Raw genomic sequence first — 22,214 nt, 5'->3', positions numbered from 1 at the left:
TGTAAGCTCCTCTGGTACAGAGACTGATGTGACTGGCTCAGTGTTCTCTGTACAGCACTGTGGTATATGTCAGAGCTATAGAAATGTATAATAGTGTGTGACTGTTTTGAGGTCTGAGGCGAGTCTCTGTGATAACTCTGATCCTGCCCTGTGATTGGTTCCTGTGGAAGGGAGGGCAGTCAATTACAGCGGACAGATCTGAAGAGTCTCTGTGGAGAACAGAATCTACCCAGTGACTGTGATCCTGCCCTATGATTGGTTGGTGTGAAGGGAGTGCAGCCAATGGCAGTGGAGGAGGTGCTAAGCGGGAACGCTGAGGTGATGGCTGTGAGGTGTCTGGCTCTCCTCGGCTCTTCTATTCCTGAATTCTCCATTTTGTTTTACATTGGTGACAGAAGTGATGGTGGATAAGGTTCTGTTTTCTGTCACAGGAAAGGTGGTAAAGGTAAAATAATATCAGAGTCACATTTTTATATCCTTCTATATGTATATGTAGTATCTGCTGGAGATAAAATGCGTCACAGTGACTATGGAGGAAGAGGACAGACATGACAGGGGGAGTCAACAATGTCTTTTCTCTAATAAGGAAAATTATATATAAATGAATTTCATACCGCGCTCAAAAATCACAAAGTGATATAACAAATAAAGTCCATAAACCACAACCAAATTCTTCAATCCAAGTGAAAAGTGGAGTATTCTTAATTGCTGTGAGGAACAAGTGCTGTCTTCCAACGATAATTAGGCAACCGTCCTACTTACCAGAACAACGTGACACCCATTACATGTAGTCAAATGAGCATGAGTAAAAATTAAGATTTATCCTCCAGTATGATATAGCCCCCAAATGGTATGTCTGCCAACAATGATAATGATACAAATCAAAGAGATGATGAAGTAGGGATCTGCTACCCTCTGCTGTCTGAATATGCACATGCCTGTAAATAAATTATTTATATATATATATATATATATATATATATATATATATATATATATATATATATATATATATATAGTGTGTGCTTTATAAATTTGTGCATCAATTTTACTTTGTTTTTCACCCTTTTGTTTTACCATACATGGGTGAGCTGAACGTGCCTGGCTGTTAATCATTGCAGGTTCGGCAAATGTTACTGAACTTTGGACCTCGAATTTGAACCACAGTGAAGTCAATGGGAGCTGAATCTTTGATATAACATTAACCATAAGCACATAGATTTACACCAGCATAGAAATAATACAAGCTTTTTTAAAAGAAGAGATGAATATCAGTACATACATCCAATGTACAAACAAGTAAAGGACCCAATAGGAGTCCTGGTGGAATTGTGCACATACTGTATCCTCCAACTGATACAGATTCCAACTGTCCAACCAGCCTGAAATGGAACTTCTCACCAGCAAAAACTGTGGTGTGGCAATGGAACTCAGCCTATCTACTCTGCACTTTAGTCCCTCCCTAATAGTATATAATAGTCTCTTCTGTTCCAAGATTTAGCTGCATCGATGGGACATGTGGGTAAAACTTTCTGTCTCTCTACTTCCTTCTTTTTGGGGATTCAAAAGCCAACAACCAGGGGCAGGAGGTGCTTACATATAAGAAGTTTTGACAATGTTTTAAGACGATTACCAGTATACACAAGACTCATTTATTTAATATTGGGCATGCACCTTCATAGCAAATTTACACATTCGACATCACTATAAAATTATTTTACTTTATATTAGATATTATACTTTTCACCTACAGTGCTGGAGGACTCTATCACCAGGAATGAATATGCTAGGAAAGAATATGCAGCTCTTATTAGATCCAATCTCTTCTGGGGTTTTATACTGCAATGCAAAAAAAGTCCCCAGCGCACACATTGATCCCTCAATAACAACCAAACCCTGGTAGAGATATTCCTTTATCATCAGTGTCTACATCCCACCACACATTCTCTCAGCACTGTCCACATCACTAAACAGTTTCTACATTCTCTCTGTTTTATACCTCATTTTCCAACGCTGTTCTACACTCCCTAGGAGCTCTGCCCCATCCACACTGTCAGGATTTGGGAATCTGCTCCCTCTAGGCACAGATGGGTGAGCAGGACTTAGTTGTACCAGCTGGGAAGATGTTGGCAAAGGCTACAAAGTAGAAACAGAGATTTCAGCATGCCTGCTTCATTAGTGGTGCTGAGGGCCCTGAGAAGGGCCAAGATGCAGAGCCTAAGTTACCACCTGGCCATCAACAGAACTCCTACAGGTAGAAATGTTAGGCTGCATGCGTTATCCAGGTTGCAGTCCTATGACTAACCCAATTATACAGCTAAGGGATCAAAGGCTAGAGTACACAGGGATCACAAGGCTGGAATGACTGATGACACTGGGAACCACTGAGGCACATTGGAGCTGGAAGGACACTAGTCATGGAGACAATACTGGGAAGCACTGAAAAGAAATTGGGAAACCAAGAGGGCGATCTGCTAAGGTGTGGATGTGTTGCCTCCTCCACCATCCACTTTCTGACAGCTCTCCTCCACCATCCACACTATGTTCTCTGACAGCTCTCCTCCACCATCCATACTACATTCTCTGACAGCTCTCCTCCACCATCCACACTACATTCCACGACAGCTCTTCTCCACCATCCACACTACATTCTCTGACAGCTTTCCTCCACTGCCCACACTACATTCTCCGACAGCTCTCCTCCACCATCCACACTACATTCTCCAACAGCTTTCCTCCACCATCCACACTACATTCTCCCACAGTTCTCCTCTACCACCTACACTACATTCTCCGACAGCTCTCCTCCACACTACATTCTCCGACAGCTCTCCTCCACCGCCCACACTACATTCTCTGACAGCTCTCCTCCCACCACCCACACTACATTCTCCGACAGCTCTCCTCCACCATCCACACTACATTCTCCGTCAGCTCTCCTCCCACCATCCACACTACATTCTCTGGCAACCCTCCCCTCACGTTCATGCCTCATTTTTCCATGTGAATTCTCAGGTGTTCAACTAGGTTTCCTTTTCGTGTGAAAGATTTCCCGCACTCTGAACATGAATAAGGATGCTCACCCGTGTGAATTCTCAGGTGTTCAACTAGGTTTCCTTTTAGTGCAAAAGATTTCCCGCACTCTGAACATGTATAAGGACGTTCACCTGTGTGAATTCTCAAGTGTTCAACCAGGTTTCCTCTCAATGTGAAAGATTTTTTGCACTCTGAACATGAATAGGGACGTTCACCTGTGTGAATTCTTTGATGTCTAAGAAGTACCTGTTTCTCAGTGAAAGATTTCCCGCACTCTAAACATGAATAAGGGCGTGCAACAGTGTGAATTCTCAGGTGTTTATCAAGGTCTCCTTTCTGGGTGAACGATTTCCCGCACTCTGGACACAAATAGGGACGTTCACCCGTGTGAATTCTCTGGTGTTGCACAAGGTTTCCTTTCTGAGTGAAAGATTTCCCGCACTCTAAACATGAATAAGGACGCTCACCCGTGTGAATTCTCTGGTGTTGCACAAGGTTTGCTTTCTGAGTGAAAGATTTTCCACACTCTGAACATGAATAGGCATTCTTACACTCAATGTGAGATGTTAAATGGATATTTGCAATCATAGTATGTGATTGATGAGAAGATTCCCCCTGATCAGAGGGATCCATTGATGTCTCCGGACAGGAAGGTCTGTGATGTATATTTTGTCTATTAGGATTTCCTCCTGGAGGATCCTGTGTGATGACATTATCTTCTGTGTTACAATCTGCAGATAATAGAAGATGTCTCTCCAGGGTATTCCTGATGTCACCTACATCTGTTGGGCAGAAAAAAAAAGTTAGAAATGTTAGTAGTTTACAAATAACTGGCGTTTTTGCTCTACATCCCCGTCGGTGGAATAAGTGGAAATGCCGATCTCACAGCTGGGCTCCTGTTCTCCCTCCAAAATCAACCAGAAATGTGTTCACACCGAGTCCATATATGATCTGAAAAATCTTTAAGATTAAATAGCTATGACTAAGGCTTCATTTGCGAAAAAGGGGGGTTTGTTACTACATTGGATTGCCTGAATTTGCCTGTATTTTAAACTATAAAGAATTTGTAGATCATATATGGACTCCAACATGAACACTTTTCTAAAAAAAAATGGTGTACAGTATCTCCTCCTCATTTGTTGGGAATATGTCGTTATATTGAGCAATGGAGATGGACCTTTCATATGGTGTACAGTATCTCCTCCTCATTTGTTGGGAACATGACATTATATTGACGAATGGAGATGGACCTTTCATATGGTGTACAGTATCTTCTCCTCATTTGTTGGGAACATGACGTTATATTGAGGAATGGAGATGGACCTTTCATATGGTGTACAGTATCTCCTCCTCATTTGTTGGGAAATCGACATTATATTGAGGAATGGAGATAGACCTCTCATATGGTGTACAGTATCTCCTCATTTGTTGGGAACATGACTTTATATTGAGGAATGAAGATGGAACTTTCATATGGTGTACAGTATCTCTTCCTCATTTGTTAAGAACATGACAATATATTGAGGAATGGACATGGACCTTTCATATGGTGTACAGTATCTCCTCATTTGTTGGGCACATGACATTATATTGAGGAATGGAGATGGACCTTTCATATGGTGTACAGTATCTCCTCCTCATTTGTTGGGAACATGACGTTATATTGAGGAATGGAGATGGACTTTTCATTTGGTGTACAGTATCTCCACCATGTTTGTTGAGAACATGAAATTATATTGAAATTCGGTGGGAATGCATGTGGTGATGGGGTAGCGTGCAAGCAATACAGCCATCCAATTGCTTCCACCTGAGAGCAGTTTTCGTGTCAGGTTTATACACACTGAGTGTAAACCCCCCTGCTGCCGACTCATGCCATACATTATTAGCAGCGAAAGGTTAAAGGAGATAGCACTTAGTATATACACTTGAATACACTGGTGCACCAGTATCTGTGACAACTCTGTATAAACTATTCATGGATATTTGTGTCGCGGATATCACCACAAGTCCAACACATTTCTTGTATTGCTCAGTGCTTCTGTTCTGTTGATCAAATAATTGACTTTCTGGACCTTCCTTTAGAAAGAGTATAAATGGATCATAGCTAGCATGTGCTTCAAAAGGATCTTTAGTGGTGTTAATATTAACACCAGCTGCTCAGTTCATAAGGGTGGAATAGCACTGAGCACTGATTTGTCCTCCACTAGCTCTTCACAACACTGTGCACTTCACCATATCCATACCGAAGGCATAGAGGGGAACCACCACACTGGCTCTAATTTAGGGACCCAGTCATTCAGTAGGGTTTGCCAAGTGCCAAGCTACCCCTACCAACAGAACCTTCGCCATTTTCCTCCACCATTAATTATCTAACATTTACTTTAAAACTACAAACCTTATACTCAGAAGTAAAATGAGACTGTGACCTGTTTCCTCCATATTGTCTGTTACTTACTTTTATTGATAGGTAGAGAAATTTCTTCCTGTTCACTCTTCATATTTATCCAGACCTCCTCCGTGGGCGGCTGATCACCCCCCACATATGGCTCCCCTTCTTCGTCTTTAACCTCGACTTTTATTTTAATCAGTTCTTCACCCTAAACCCCAAAATAGTAGAAAACATCTATTAATGGGAAATGGGGATGAGTTGTGCAAGGAGCACAGGTTGTACTTTGGATGTAGAAGTATTAAAATGAGAATACATCGAAGAATGTAATCTCATAGCTTAGAATACATTTTTAGGTCTACATGCTCAATCCCACCTACCTGATGATGGTGAGGGATGGTGTGACCTTCCTGTGTGGAATCCCGGGAATACAGAGGACGGGGACATCTCTCTGGTGGGTTCCCATTACTGGATCCATCTGTAGGAAACACACACACTGCCTGAATACATTGTTTCTATGTGTTTATCAGATGATGGGGGATCTAGGTGGAGCCTCCGTACTGCTCTCTCCTTTACAACAAAGTCTCCTCTTACCCGGTGATGTGAGGGGCGGCTGATTCTCCATCATGACATCCTTGTAGACATCATATTACCCGATGTGAAGGTCTACAGATCCTCAATCACTAATCTATATTCTTGAACAGTTTCTGTATTTAGTATTCATTACTAACCTGTCCTGATATCTAGAGAAGGTTCCTCCTCTTTAGTTGTCACAGTCATCTCTTCTTCCTCCTCTTTAAGCTCAGCTTTCACATACATCTGTCCTTCATACTAACAAAAAGAAAATAAAATATAAAAATGTGAAGACCAATAGGCTAGAGAAGAGTGTAATCTCATACAGTCTAGAGTCACTTTTATGTTCTTCCCATCTACCTGATGATGGGGAGGAATGGTGTGACCTTCCTGTGTGGAATCCCAGGAATACATAGGACCACCCTCCTCCATAGACTGCTGAGCTCCACTCATCAACGTCTCTTCTTCTTCCTCTTTAATCTCACCTTTGATGTCTTTCAGTTCTTCACCCTAAACCCCACAGTTAACAGAATATATTTGTAAAAATGAACAAGAGATTACAAAGAGGAATGTCCTGTCATAGATTTGGATTCTATTTGAATTCTATTTGTTCAGTCCCACCTACTTGAAGGTGGCGAGGGATGGTGTGACCTTCATGTGTATAATTCCAGGAATACAGAGGATGAGGACATCTCTCTGGTGGGTTCCGATTACTGGATCCATCTGTAGGAAACACACACACTGACTGAATACATTGTTTCTATGTGTTTATCAGATGATGGGGGATCTAGGTGGACCCCTCCGTACTGCTCTCTCCTTTACAATAAAGTCTCCTCTTACCCGGTGACGTGAGGGGCGGCTGATTCTCCATCATGACATCCTTGTAGAGATCCTTGTGTTCTTCTAAATACTCCCACTCCTCCATGGAGAAATAGACAGTGACATCCTGACACCTTATAGGAACCTGACACACACAATGATACAGTCACCATCCAGACACATCCCTTGTCTGTTACTGGATAATGTCCCAGAATTCCCGGCACCGCTCACCTCTTCTGTCAGCAGCTTGATGATCTTCTTGGTGACTTCTAGAATCTTTTTCTCATGGTTTCTATTGCGTTTCAGGAAATGAGTTGAAGGAACTGTAATAGTTAAATGGTCACCGGATTTCACCAGAGGAAAACTGCATTGAAAGAGCCACAATAATGTCATGTGACCTCCCAGAATCCTCCTCACCTCTCCCGTCAGGTCAGTGTTTTATTAATAGAGATAAGAGTGATGTCATGTGACCTCCCAGAATCCTCCTCACCTCTCCGGTCAGGTCTGTGTTTTATTAATAGAGATGAGTGATGTCATGTCAGGCGTTCCGTCCTATCCCTTTCAACCACCGGCAGCTGACACAGGGGAACTGGATCACATGACTATACCAGAGCGGATTGAAAATGGGTGTACATCTTTTTTACATAGAATAGTTAATATGGGTTTGGGGGGGGGGGGGGGGACATTTTTAAGACTCGTTAGGCTTTAGTTAGAATTCCACTTGACCTCTGGTTTTTAATTATATTAATTATTATAATTATATTATTCATATATTTTATTATATAAACAAAAAAAACACTGAAAATGTTGAATACCTTTCCTACTTTCTGTTATAAAAAAAATTAATTCAAATTTCTTCATAAATTTAGGCCAAAATGTATTTGCTACATGTCTTTGGTAAAAAAAACAAAAAACATCTCTGGTGTAAAGAGGAACTCTGATGTTGGGGGGGGGGTCTGCTCACCAAACCTTCCACTTACATCAGAGTTCCCAGCATTCCCCCTAAAATTAGGGTTCCCAAAGCTCCCTTTACAACTGAGTCCACAGGGCACCCCTCACATTTGAGTCCCCCTTACCTTAGTGTACTCATTCACTTGGAGGCAGGAGAGAGAAGGGAGGGAGAGGGGAGACTTCAGTCACAGACACTGGATGGCAAGCTCAGTCACCCAAGGATAGAGGATCAGGCATCGACACCTTTCATCCACGATGTATCTGCCGGTTGCTGAGCTTCAAATTTCCAGCCCACACATCCCTTTCCTGAGGCACAGAACACCAGGGATTGGAGTGTAGGTGGGAAGACAGAGGGGTAGGGGTGGGAGAAGGAGCAGATCAAACCATCTCTCTGCTCCTGTTTGTGTATGGGGATGGGACCAATGCACTCGGTGGTTGTTTTACTTAGTGAATCACAGTCCATTTTGAATATTGTGTCCGGGTTTCAGATCGTCTGAAACACGGACACATTATTCAAAACCTGGACAGTCCGGATGAATTCCAGACTTGTGGCAACCCTAATCCCCCAACGCGATTGAGCCCATCTAGAATTGTGAGCATTTGGCAGGTCAATAATTTCCTACCAGTCATGTGACTCGGATCCTCCTTCATCCTCACTGATGTGATCCATATAAGACTCTGATCTCTGTAGACAGATAATATAGCACCCTCACTGGTCATTAGAACTCATAGACCAGTAGAGAGTTATTTATACTGGCTCTCTCTCTCTCTATATACGGTATATATAGTATGTTATATTTCTTCATCGATTATATTATATATAATGGCATTAGTGTGTATATATCAACATCTGTTGGAGAGCTAATAGACATCACAGTGACTATGGAGGAAGAGGACGGACATGACGGTGGGTTACTGGGTGTAAATATAAAATAGGATCTTATTACCTCCTCTGCTGCCAGTTCCAGCAAGGTCTCCTCTCCACTTCCTCCTAACTCACCTCTCACCCGGAACTTGCTTTTCAGACCCATACATCACTTCCTGTCTGTACTTGACATCACTTCCTCCCCAGTTGTAGTATCACTTCCTGTGTCTGTACAATCACACACTTCCTGTCTCCATGTTCCACTGGATATAATAGGAAAAGATCGCCACCTTTACAGTAATGTCATTAAAGGGGGAGTCCTGTCTATTTTTGCCATCCAGAGGCTCTGGATGGCACTTATATAAATGCCTCTATATTTAAGATGTATCTGGACTATAAAGTAGAGGTTCTGGATAGACAGTTGGATGAATGGCTCTATATTTAGGATTAGGGATGAGCCAAACACCCTCCTGTTCGGTTTGCAGCAGAACATGCGAACAGGCAAAAAATTTGTCAGAACACATGAACACCGTTAAAGCGAACATGAAAAATCAAAAGTGCTAATTTTAAAGGCTTATATGCAAGTTATTGTCATAAAAAGTGTTTGGGGACTTGGGTCTTGCCCCAGGGGGCATGTATCAATGCAAAAAAATTTTTTTCAGGAACAGTGATTTTTTTTAATGCTTAAAGTGAAACAATAAAAATTAAATATTCCTTTTAATATTGTGCCTGGGGGGTGTCTAGAATGCCTGCAAAGTTGCGCATATTTCCCATGTTTAGAACAGCACCACAGCAAAATAACATGTCTAAGGGAAACATTGTCAGGTAAAGCTGATCGCGGGGAACCCTGCACCAAATTTCAAAACAAAATGGCGTAGGGGTCCCCCCAAAATCCATACCAGATGGGTCTGGTATGGATTTTAAGGGGAACCCTGCACCAAAATTTTTTTAAAAATGGCGTAGGGCCCCCCCCAAAATCCATACCATACCCTTATCCGAGCACGCAACCTGGCAGGCCGCAGGCCACATGCCCTCAACATGGGGAGGGTGCTTTGGGGTCTGACCCCATAACACCTTGTCCCCATGTTGATGGGGACAAGGGCCTCATCCCCACAACCTTTTGTGGTTGTGGGGGTATGCGTGTGGGGGGGCTTATCAGAATCTGGAAGCCCCCTTTAACAAGGGGACCCCCAGATCCCAGCCTCCCCCGCTGTGTGAATTGGTAATGGGGTACCCAATCGTACACCCACCATTTCACACAAAAGTGTCCAAAGAACCAGCTTTGGACAAGTCCTTTATTAAAAAACAAAAAAATAAAAATGTCCCACGATGTAAGTTCATGCCGCCCAACGGACCGAAAAAAACAAAAACAAAAAAAATCTGCAACCGATCCGCCTCCATGGGAGGCTCCCACCGACTGATGCGTCTTCTCTGTGGCTGTTCTTATATAACTGAGGGTGGGGCCACCCGGTAAAGTAACTGGGTGACCCCGCCCCCTCTGACGCCATGGGGGCTTCCCCGTGGCGTCAGAGGGGGGCGGGGCCACCCGGTTACGTCAATGGGTGGCCGCGCCCTCAGATATATAAGCTCTCCTCCACAATCCACACTGCATTCTCCGACAGCTCTCTTCCACCATCCACACTACATTCCCTGACAGCTCTCCTCCACCATCCACACTACATTCTCCGACAGATCTCCTCCACCATCCACACTACATTCTCCGACAGCTCTCCTCCCACCATCCACACTACATTCTCCGACAGCTCTCCTCCACCATCCACACTACATTCTCCGACAGATCTCCTCCACCATCCACACTACATTCTCCGACAGCTCTCCTCCACCATCTACACTACATTCTCCGACAGTTCTCCTCCCACCATCCACACTACATTCTCCAACAGCTCCCCTCCACCATCCACACTACATTCTCCGACAGCTCTCCTCCACCATCCACACTACATTCTCTGACAGCTCTCCCCCACCATCCACACTACATTCTCCGACAGCTCTCCTCCACCATCCACACTACATTCTCTGATAGCTCTCCTCCACCATTCACACTACATTCTCTGACAGCTTCCCACCACCATTCACACTACATTCTCCGACAGCTCTCCTTCCACAGCTCTCCTCCACAATCCACACTACATTCTCTGACAGTGCTCCCCCCCCTGTCCATACTACATTTTCCGACAGCTCTCCTCCACCATCCACACTATATTCTCCGACAGCTCTCCTCCACCATCCACACTACATTCTCTGACAGTTCTCCTCCCACCATCCACACTACATTCTTCGACAGATCTCCTCCACCATCCACACTACATTCTTCGACAGCTCTCCTCCTCCATCCACACTACATTCTCCGACAGATCTCCTCCACCATCTACACTACATTCTCCGACAGTTCTCCTCCCACCATCCACACTACATTCTCCGACAGCTCTCTTCCACCATCCACACTACATTCTCCGACAGATCTCCTCCCACCATCCACACTACATTCTCCGACAGATCTCCTCCACCATCCACACTACATTCTCCAACAGCTCTCCTCCACCATCCACACTACATTCTCCGACAGATCTCCTCCCACCATCCACACTACATTCTCCGACAGCTCTCCTCCACCATCCACACTACATTCTCTGACAGCCCCCCCCTCACCATCCACACTATATTCTCCTACAGCTCTCCTCCACCATCCACACTACATTCTCTGACAGCTCAACCCTCAGCTGCAGTACCTTTTCTTGCCGAGTCCTTCCAATATGTTTACTGCAGCGTTCTTTTGATTTGTGTGTAAGTGCGCTTTTCCACAATTGACCATCAGTGGAACGTTCTAATAAGCACCAGTTTAAGGAAGTCTTCCTGCACTGACCACCTGTGTAAGAAGGTCCAGTAGCCTAGATCCATATACATGCTTTTAAGAAGAACACAAAAATAACAGGGAGACCAGGCTCCAGTTATTGTTCCTGCATTTTATTGCCGATGTATTGCTACCATTGCTCGCATCTTGCCATGTATTAATAAAATTGTCCTTGTATTGCTAGCTTGTTGCTCCATGTATTCTTTATTAGGGTTAATGTTTTTCCCACCTGCTGTCACAATTGCCATTTTGTTACCCACAGATTGGACAATTTATATGGATATCTATGCAAGTGTTAAATAGCTCAGTACTGGTTCATATGAAGACTGTAGTACTAGAATGTACTCCTTATGGGCATATTATTATTAAACCACCACCCTAAAATATCAAATATTTTCTCCATGCCACTAATGAACAGTGATGTGCACTGTATCACTTGGCCTATCTGCTGCTTTGAAGAATTTGAGGCTCATATGGGTTACAATTGTTCCTTGGTATGCTTATATGTTTATGTAGCCCCATCACCTATTTTAAGGGGCTACCACACTCTGCATATTGTATTTTTATTTTAAAGTGTGCAAAATGAAAAAAAGAGTAATGGGAATACCACAAAAGGTGGGCAGAAACTGTAGCAGGCACATCCAACCATTGGCGTCTCCAAGAAATACAAGAAGCCACGAGAAGACTCGGCCTATCACACTCCATCAATATTTATTTTAAGTTTCTCCAGAATGTACAGTACTTCTTTACAAAAAAAAATGTCCTTCCAGTTTTTCTATGGAAAATATTGATCAGTTTCATCCAGTAAAAGCTGTCGTACATTTGCCAAAAGAATCAGCAGCTACTTTACCTCTGAAGTCTAATTAGACTTTGTTTGTCTGTAAAACATTTCCCGCAGTCGGTAGGCATTGAGGACTCTGTACAGCGTCTCTTCTCTGATGTGTAATAAAGCTTTCTTCACCCAATACACGAATAAGGAAGTTAACCCATGTGAATTCTCTGGTGTTCAACTAGGTGTCCTTTCAGAGTGAAAGAATTTCCACACTCGGAACATAAATAAGGACACTAACCCATGTGAATTTTTAGGTGTCTAAGAAGTACCTGTTTCTCAGAGAAAGATTTCCCGCACATTGAACACAGGTATGGATGCTCACCGTTGTGAATTCTTTGGTGTTTATCAAGGTGTCCTTTCTGAATGAAGGACTTCCCGCATTCTGAACATGAATAAGGACGCTCCCCCATGTGAATTCTCTGGTGTCTAACAAGGTCTCCTTTCTGAGTGAAAGATTTCTCGCACTCTGTACATGAATAGGGACGCTCACCCGTGTGAATTCTCTCGTGTTTTTCAAGGTGTCCTTTCTGAGTAAAGGATTTCCCGCACTCCGAACATGAATAGGAACGCCTAGACTTGTCTTCTTTAGAGAAAGATTTCCCGTGCTCTGAACGTAAATAGCGAGGCCCACCCCTGTGACTTCTCTGGTGTTTAACAAGATCTCCCTTACAAATGAAAGATTTCTCGCACTGTGAACATGAATAAGGACGCTCACCCGTGTGAGTTCTCTGGTGTGTAACAAGGTCTCCTTTACAAATGAAAGATTTCTCGCAATCTGAACATGGATAGGGACGCTCGCCCGTGTGAAGTTTCTGGTGTCGAAGGAAGTTGCATTTCTGTTTAAAACATTTCCCACACACTGAACATGAATGGGGACGCTCGTCTGTGTGAACTTGTTGGTGTCTAAGAAGGGTACATTTCTGTTTGAAACATTTGCCGCACTCTGAACAAGAGAAAGTACGTTTCGTGTGAGCTTTCCGATGTTCAGTCAGGTCTCCTTTTTTTGTGAAACATTTCTCACACTCTGAACATGAGAATAGAGTCTCACCCCGTTGAACTCCTTCAGAAGATTTCTTGGGATTAGAAGGATCTGTTGATCTAGCTGCAGTGTGAGATCTTAAATGGATATTTGCAATCATAGTATGTGATTGATGAGAAGATTCCCCCTGATCAGAGGGATCCATTGATGTCTCCGGACAGGAAGGTCTGTGATGTATGTTTTGTGTATTTGGATTCCCTCCTGGAGGATCCTGTGTGATGACATTATCTTCTGACTTACAATCAGCAGATAATAGAAGATGTCTCTCTGAGGTATTCCTGGCATAACATCCATCTGATGGAAAGAAATGTAAAAAAAATATATGTCAGTAGATCACAAATAACTGTTCTAGAGCTCTACCACCTCATCACTGGAATATGTAGAAATGTCGATCTCTAGCTGGGATCCACTCAAAGTCCAATAAAAATCAGTTCACGCTGAGTCTATATACAACTTGTCCAGTGTTAGCTGACTTTTACATTTTTTCTCTAAAGGTAAACCAACCCTTTAGTGGGACATCCGGGGTCTCCTTGACCCCTAATGTCTTGTCTTCCTTCCATTGAAGGTAATAAAATAAAAACTGCACTCCATTAGCTTCTTTCCCAACCACAATGTCTGGGAAAAGACACAACCAGACCCGGAAGTGATGTAATTCAAATCACTTCCAGGTTCTTACTAGGGAGGAGAGATCAGCGAATTAACATTCACAGGTCTCCTTCCCCTAGTCTCCTTCCCCTCTACCCGGCAACACCCATCATGGGGTCCATGGGCTCACAGGTGGTGTAAAACATGGCAGGAGTGCACAGGGGAAGGGGGAGCATGGAAGCACGTAGTGACGCTACCACGTGACCAGGAAGGAGGACGAGCTCCGCTTTGTGTTTTTATGCCGGCCGGCGTCTTTTATACTATCCATGCGAATTCAACCTTCTGTTTGTAAGTGCAATACTTTATTTATTAAAACGTTCCCTGAATATATTACACTATGGTCAGTTTATCTCCTTTTTGGGTCATGTACTGAGGATATGGATTTCCTGGCTATAGAGGGCGAACTATTCAATTCCTGTCACCTATCAATGGATTCCTAGTGGGATATAGAGCCTAGTGACCATTGGGAGTCGGTAAGCACACTTTACAGCCACTGTGGTGGGATATCACCCTTTGTTTTTGTGTGCACACCAGGGTGTTGGTACGTTTGTATGTCCATATACATATATAACCATACTACACTATGGCCAGCTTTTTTGTTATTTTTCTCCTCCGGTAATAAACTGAAGGAATTACAACCTGAACCTGGACAGAACAGACCGGTTTCCATCACAAAGGCCCTGGCTGGGTTTAAGCTATCCGTTCAATTTATTGGTGTTCTGGTAAGGGCAACTTACTCTTATGGTGCTTGGACTGTGAATCAATTTAGTTTATGTTGAAGCATTGGGGTGATCCGGAAGTTTGGACTTTAGTGTTTGACATTCAATTCAATTTTTCATCTAAATAACGTTTTATATAACGTAATGAGTATTTAGCGCAGTTTATTACTTTTATATTGCTATTCTGTGTTGTCGCACTGTTTACTGCTGCTTTAATTTTTGTTTTTCCAGTGCTGGATTTTTTTTACACACATGGAAACAATACAGCTTTAAAATAGCCACCAGATCGCTTCTGCCTGGCAGCCACCAGTCAGCTTGTCAGATTTATACACACTGGGGGAGATTAACTAAAACTTGTGCACACAAAATGTGATGCAATTGTGCATAGTAACTAATCAGCTTCCAGGTTTAATTGCCAAAGCTTGATTGAACAAGCTGAAGTTAGAAACTGATTGGCTACCATGCACAGCTGCACCAAATTCTGAGTGCTCCAGTTTTAGTAAATCTCCCCCACTGTGTGAACAACTCCCCTACTTTTAATGATGCCATACATTAGTGGCAACAAAAACAAAAAATAAAAGAGATAGCACAAAACCTGTTTAGCTCTGCAGAGCAAGTGGTGCTGCACTCTTCCTACAGCGTGATGACTTCACTGGTTAAACTCCACCTGATGCGTTGCATCTGTAGCAGGACTTCTTCAGGGGGCTGAAGAAGTCCCACTATGGATGCAATGCGTCACGTGGAGTTTAACCAGAGAAGTCATCATGCTGTAGGAAGAACGCAACCCGGGATCCCTCTAAGCCTCCACCATACAGTTCAGTTCACATCTTTGCAGCGTCCTCACTGATCACCTCACATACACGGACAGACCCCGAGGTCCGTTACCTCCTACATATATCCCTTCAGAAGCAGGAAGTGATACATGCAGGGGAAGGCACAGAAGCAAGAAGTGACACATGCAGGGGAAGGCACAGAAACAGTAAGTGACACATTCAGTGGGAAGACACAGAAGCAGGAAGTGACACATGCAGGGGAAGGCACATCACAGCACCAAGTGTTAACCCTTCACACATCACACATTAACCCTTTATTAGGCAAAACACACATTTAATCTTTTAGCACCTGGCTATAGGATGATGTGAAGATCTGAGAATTATCTAACATTTTTCCTTACTACAATAATTATACTCAGAAGTAACATGAACATGAACACATATCAGTGAGCACTGATTCTCCTCCACTAGCACTTCACAACACTTTACCGTATCCAACCCGAAGACAAAGAGGGGAACTAACACACTTACATTGTGAGGCCTAGCACACTCTGGTTCCAGGCACAGTCCCTAGGAGGGTTCGGTTCTGCAGCAGGCCCTAAGTTAGGGACCCATCCGCTCAGTAGGGTTCACCAAGTGCCAAGCTGCCCCTACCTACAGAACCTTCATCACTGGCCACCACCGTTCCCTCTCCTCCTATATAACATTTTAACTTAAACTACAATTATTATACTCAGAAGTAAAATGAGATAGTGACCTGTTTTCTCCATAGTGTCTGTTACTTACCTCTGTTGATAAGTAGAGACATTTCTGTCTGTTCACTTTTTGTAATCATCCCAACCTCCTCCGTGGACGGCTGATCACCCCCCACATACGTCTCTACTTCTTCTTCTTTAACTACAACTTTTATATTAATCCGTTCTTCACCCTAAACCCCAAAATAATAGAACACATCTATTAAAGCTGAATTCCAGGCAGATTTAAAAGACAGCAAACGCGGCACTTCAGGTGTAGCAGTAAGCATTAAAACAAGAGACTACATAGAGGAATTTAATCTCACTAATTCAGAATTATTTTGTGCTCCACATGAGTTCACCTACCTGATGATGGTGAGGGATGGTGTGATCTTCCTGTGTGGAATCCCAGGAATACAGAGGACTGGAACATCTCTCTGGTGAGTTCTCATTACTGGATCCATCTGTAGGAAACACACACACTGACTGAATACATTGTTTCTATGTGTTTATCAGATGATGGGGGATCTAGGTGGAATGCTCTCTCCTTTACAATAAAGTCTCCTCTTACCCAGTGATATGAGGGGTGGCTGATTCTTGGTCATGACGTCCTTGTAGACATCGTATTACCTGAGGTGAAGGTCTACAGATCCCCAATCATCAAACTATATACTTGAACAGTTTCTGTATTTAGTATTCATTACTCACCTGTGCTGATATCTAGAGAAGATTCCTCTTCTTTAGTTGTCGCCATCATCCCAACTTCCTCCGTAGACTCCTGATAACCCATTACAGCCATCTCCTCCTCTTCCTCTTTAACAACAATTTTTACAAACATCTGCTCTTCGTGCTAAACCAACAAAAAGAAAAAAAAAACTTTAAATGTGAGGACCAATAAAATGAGAGAAGAGTGTAATCTCATAAAGTCTAGAGTAATTTCCCACCTACCTGATGGTGAGGGATGGTGTGACCTTCCTGTGTGGAATTCCGGGAATACCGAGGACGGGGACATCTCTCTGGTGGGTTCCCATTACTGGATCCAGCTGTAAGAAAAACACAAACTGATTGAATATATTGTTTCTATGTGTTTATCAGATGATGGGGGATCTATCTGGACCCTCTGTACTGCTCTCTCCTTTGCAATAAAGTCTCCTCTTACCCGGTGATGTGAGGGACGGCTGATTCTCCATCATGACATCCTTGTAGGGATCCTTCTGTCCTTCTAAATACTCCCACTCCTCCATGGAGAAATAGACAGTGACATCCTGACACCACTGTTGTCAGCAGCTCAATGACATTGTTGGTGACTTCTAGAATCTTCTTGGTATTGTTCTCTTGGGTTTCAGGGAGTGAGGTGAAGGCACTGTGATGGTTAAATGGTTTCCAGACTTCACCAGAGAACAACTCTGGATTGAAAAAAGCAACAATAATGTCATGTGACCTCCCCAGCATCCTCCTTACCTCTCTGGTCAGGTCTGTGTTTTATTAGTAGTGATGTCATGTGACCTCCCAGAATCCTCCTCACCTCTCCGGTCAGGTCTATGTTTTATTAATAGAGATAAGAGTGATGTCATATGACCTCCCAGCATCCTCCTTACCTCTCTGGTCAGGTCTATGTTTTATTAATAGAGATAAGAGTGATGTCATATGACCTCCCAGCATCCTCCTTACCTCTCTGGTCAGGTCTATGTTTTATTAATAGAGATAAGAGTGATGTCATGTGACCTCCCAGCATCCTCCTCACCTCTCCAGTCAGGTCTACGTTTTATTAATAGAGATAAGAGTGATGTAATGCGACCTCCCAGAATCCTCCTCACCTATCAGGTCAGGTCTGCGTTTTATTAATAGAGATAAGAGTGATGTCATGTGACCTCCCAGAATCCTCCTCACCTCTCCGGTCAGGTCTGTGTTTTATTAATAGAGATAAGAGTGATGTCATGTGACCTCCCAGAATCCTCCTCACCTCTCTGGTCAGGTCTGTGTTTTATTAATAGAGATAAGAGTGATGTCATGTGACCTCCCAGAATTCTCCTCACCTCTTTGGTGAGCCGGCAGATGATCTCCAGCGTGGGGGGTTTAAAGGAGACTTTTAGCTAAAACCTGCGTAAGAAAGATTTATATACTTAACTTTTTTTCAGCCCGGTCATGTGATCCTGTGTCAGCTAGCGTCTGCTGTAGAGGAATAGAGAAAGCGCCCAACAAATACTGTGAAAGCTGGGAGCCATCACATCACCCATAGGCTCCCATGGTGCAGCCATTGTGGGCGGTCTCCTCTCCCCTGCAGCTTCCGCCAGCTGACACAGGTGAGCGGATCACCTGACCGGATCAGAGGAGGCTGAAAATAGGCAAGTATATACATCTTTTTTTTACACAGGTTTGTCAGCATACAATAGGGGATAGGGGGAGGGAGCATTTTTAAGACTAGTTAGGCTTTAGCTGAAATGTAATATCCCCTCGGTCATGTGACTCGGGTCTTCCTCCATCCTCATTGATGAGATCATATGATCCATACAAGACTATGATCTCTGTAGACAGATCATATAACGGCCTCGCTGGTCATTAGAACTCATAGACAAGTACAGATTCATTGTAAATCCTCTGTCCAAACGTGAGGGAACTGTGTCGGTCTTGTGTTAATATAAACCGATATATTTGGCATGAAAATCATAAGAGAAAACGAAAAAAAATGTACAATACCCAAAATTGTAAATAAAACAAACAAAAACCTTTCTATGCGCGTGTGTGTTTTTCAATTATATATATATATATATATATATATGTATTTTTTTTTTTAATAGGATTAAGGTAGTGAGAAGTTCTATTTATGGAGACATCATATGTCCATATAGTGCGAGGGTCTCCAAACTTTCTGAAGAAAGGGCCGGTTTACTGTCCTTCAAACTTTAAGGGTGCCAGACTTATGCCAGTGGAAGTAAACAATGCTGATCTTTGGTATTAGGGGGGGAGAAATAGTGCCCTATTTTAGTTGTCAGTGGAAGAAGTTACAACCCATCGTGGGTGTCAGCGGAAGAAATAGTGCCTCATTTAGGGTTGCCACCTCATCCCTTTAAACTAGGGTTGCCACCTGTCCGGGATTCACCCGGACAGTCCAGGTTTTGAATCATGCATCCAGGTTTCAGGCTGGCTTACACCCGGACACATTATACAGACCGGGCTGTGGCTCCCCAAGTAACCAAGATAGTCACACACAAATCTGTTGCCATCAGGGATCTGTGGGCAGCTGTCTGGGGGGGCAGGTTCGGCATCACTGGGGGGGCAGGGTGATGATACCAGCAAGAGCAATTTGGCCACATCCACATTTTGCTGTGGCACGCTATGCGCACCGCATTACTACTCTCCTTGGGGCACCTGAAGGTGTCCCAGGTTGCTAAAGTGTTCGGGTTTGGCTTAAAGAAAAGGTGGCAACCCTACTTTAAACCCGAACACATATTAATTACACGGGTTCTGTGGCTGATTAAGGAGGTAATTAAAGTCATTTGGTGCCTTATCTGCATTTAATTAGCCTCAGAACCCGTGTAATTCATATGTTTTCAGGTTTAAAAGGGATGAGGGGGCCACCCTAGCCTCATTGTTGGTGTCAGTGGCAGGAATTATGCCTCAAGGGCCGTATAAAGGCAAGCAAAGGGCCGCATTTGGCCCTAGGGCCACAGACCACTCATATTAATAGAAAACTGAATCGTTACCTTTCCGTAACTTTCCTTTCCTGGTGCCTATCCATGGCAGCGTGCGTATGTGTATGCTGTCATGGAGGCGCCAGGAAAGTGGAATACGTAGCTCTATAGGGAGGTTATGTTTCTGTATTGATTATAAATATATATACACACACATATGCGCGCGTATATAAGCATCTGTTGGAGATAAAGGACATCGCAGTGACTATGGAAGAAGAGGACGGACATGACGGGGGGGGGTTACTGGATGTAAATATAAAATAAGATCTTATTACCTCCTCTGCTGCCAGTTCCAGCAATGTCTCCTCTCTACTCCCTCCCGACTCACCTCTCACCCGGAACTTCCTGTTTATGCCTCTACATTACTTCCTGTTCATAAGAGACCTCATTTCCTGTCTGTCTATTACTTCCACCCCAGTTGTAACATCACTTCCTGTTTCTAAATTTCTGCATCTGTCCAATTCAGTATCTCTTGCCTCTGTGTACCACCATGAATTGCATAGCTCCCAACTGTCCCTGATTTCGAGGGACTGTCCCTGATTTGGAGCAATGTCCCTCTGTCCCCTCATTTTGGTCTGATCTATATAGATGTATATAAAATGCACTTTTTATCTATCAAAAAGGGTTTTTCAGCGCTAAACGTTTCATCTGATTTCTGAATGGCTGTTTTTGTAAATTCCAAAAGCCAATATAAAAGGAATAGTAGTGGTAAAAAAAGCACTTGTGGGTTTAACCAATCATGTTTAAGGGGCATGGCAAGGGGGTGTGTCCTATGCCTGGATACTTTTGCTGATAGGTGTCCCTCATTCCCATCTCAAAAAGTTGGGAGGTATGGAATCTCCACCTTGAGAGTGATGTCATTAAAGGAGGAGTTCTGTATGCTTTCAGTATGTGAATATTATAAGATAACACTGCAATGGTTAAATAACATAAGAACGATCAGATCCTGTAACCATCTTAAAAGGATAAGTTCACTTCTACATAAAAATAATGAATGCACATTTTCTCGCAGGCAAAAAAAATATGCATTTATTATTTATTTATTTTTGTTAGGGACCTGTAATGCATTGCACCCACAATCAGCAGATGGAGGGTATAATGCCACGGTCCTGAATACTGTATGTCCGTACTTCCGGTATGGGCAGGCAGCTCGGTGAATTACCTAGAGCAGTGATGGCGAACCTTGGCACCCCAGATGTTTTGAAACTACATTTCCCACGATGCTCGTGCACGCTGCAGTGTATTGTAGCATCATGGGAAATGTAGTTCCAAAACATCTGGAGTGCCAAGGTTCGCCATCACTGACCTAGAGTGATCAATAGTGCTCTGGTAGTACACTGAGAACTACAAAGGCTGCCGCAAAGGATGTCCGGACTTATTGTTTTCCCATGTAGAGAACACTGTGAATGAATAACAGGACAGCCATTGGGGGGAGAAGATACCAAAATGGGGACAGCTACTGGGGGGGGGGGTCACACACCCAGTATTCAATGTAACTTAAACACCCCCACTTTTGGCTGTAGACACATCACAGATCCTCTTCTCCCTTGGGTGCCCCTCGTTCTAGAATATTTCATTTGGAGGTATACCCCGCTATGTAATCTTTCCTATAACTGCTGGGGAGGAGCGCAGATGAATACTATAGAGCGGTGCTCTGCCCAACCTCAGTCCTCAATAACCCCCAACAGGTCATGTTTTCAGGTTTCCCTTTACCTTGGACAGGTGCTTTAAATCAATGTCAGTGGCTCGGCATTATGATAGCTATTATATCTAAGGGAAAAAAAAAAAAAAAAAAATCGCAAAAAAACATGTTCTGTTGGGTGTACTTGAGGACTGATGTTGAGAAAAACTGCTATAGAGTGTTACTTGAAAGTCTACTGACATCACATCCAAGAGGGCGGCATCAAGCAAGTCTCATGTATCTGGTTTATAAACCAGAGGATCTGGATGGACAGTTGGAAAAAAGGTACTTTATTTAGGATGTATCTGGTCTGTAAACCAGAGGCTCTGGATGGACAGTTGAATAAATGGCTCTATATTTAGGATGTATCTGGTCTATAAACCAGAGGCTCTGGATGGACAGTTGGATAAATGGTTCTATATTTAGGATGTATCCGGTCTATAAACCAGAGGCTCTGGATGGACAGTTGGATAAATGGCTCTATATTTAGGATGTATCCGGTCTATAAACCAAAGGCTCTGGATGGACAGTTTAGTAAATATTTATATGTTTATCTGGCCTATCAACCATACCAGACATCATAGTTAATATGGAGGA

At 43.2% G+C, this 22,214-nt stretch overlaps 1 protein-coding gene across 1 annotated transcript; it reads right to left on the bottom strand.

Annotated features, from left to right (window-relative positions):
• Positions 1–2,939: 2,939 nt before the first annotated feature.
• Positions 2,940–20,322, bottom strand: LOC141105043 (uncharacterized). The gene is made up of 9 exons (XM_073594837.1): positions 20,212–20,322; positions 17,404–17,650; positions 17,193–17,287; positions 16,953–17,094; positions 16,611–16,708; positions 16,297–16,438; positions 12,639–13,667; positions 4,838–4,843; positions 2,940–3,563 (listed from the first exon to the last, which is right to left on the bottom strand). The coding sequence occupies exons 2-9, from the start codon at positions 17,486–17,488 to the stop codon at positions 2,992–2,994; spliced, it is 2,169 nt and encodes a 722-aa protein (XP_073450938.1). The 5' UTR covers positions 17,489–17,650; positions 20,212–20,322; the 3' UTR covers positions 2,940–2,991.
• Between the last annotated feature and the right edge of the window lie 1,892 nt (positions 20,323–22,214).

This window comes from Aquarana catesbeiana, linkage group LG08 (genome assembly GCF_042186555.1).
Source record: "Aquarana catesbeiana isolate 2022-GZ linkage group LG08, ASM4218655v1, whole genome shotgun sequence".
Taxonomy (NCBI): domain Eukaryota; kingdom Metazoa; phylum Chordata; class Amphibia; order Anura; family Ranidae; genus Aquarana; species Aquarana catesbeiana.
Note: the sequence above shows the minus strand (reverse complement) of the source record. Positions and strands in the feature narration are given on the sequence as shown.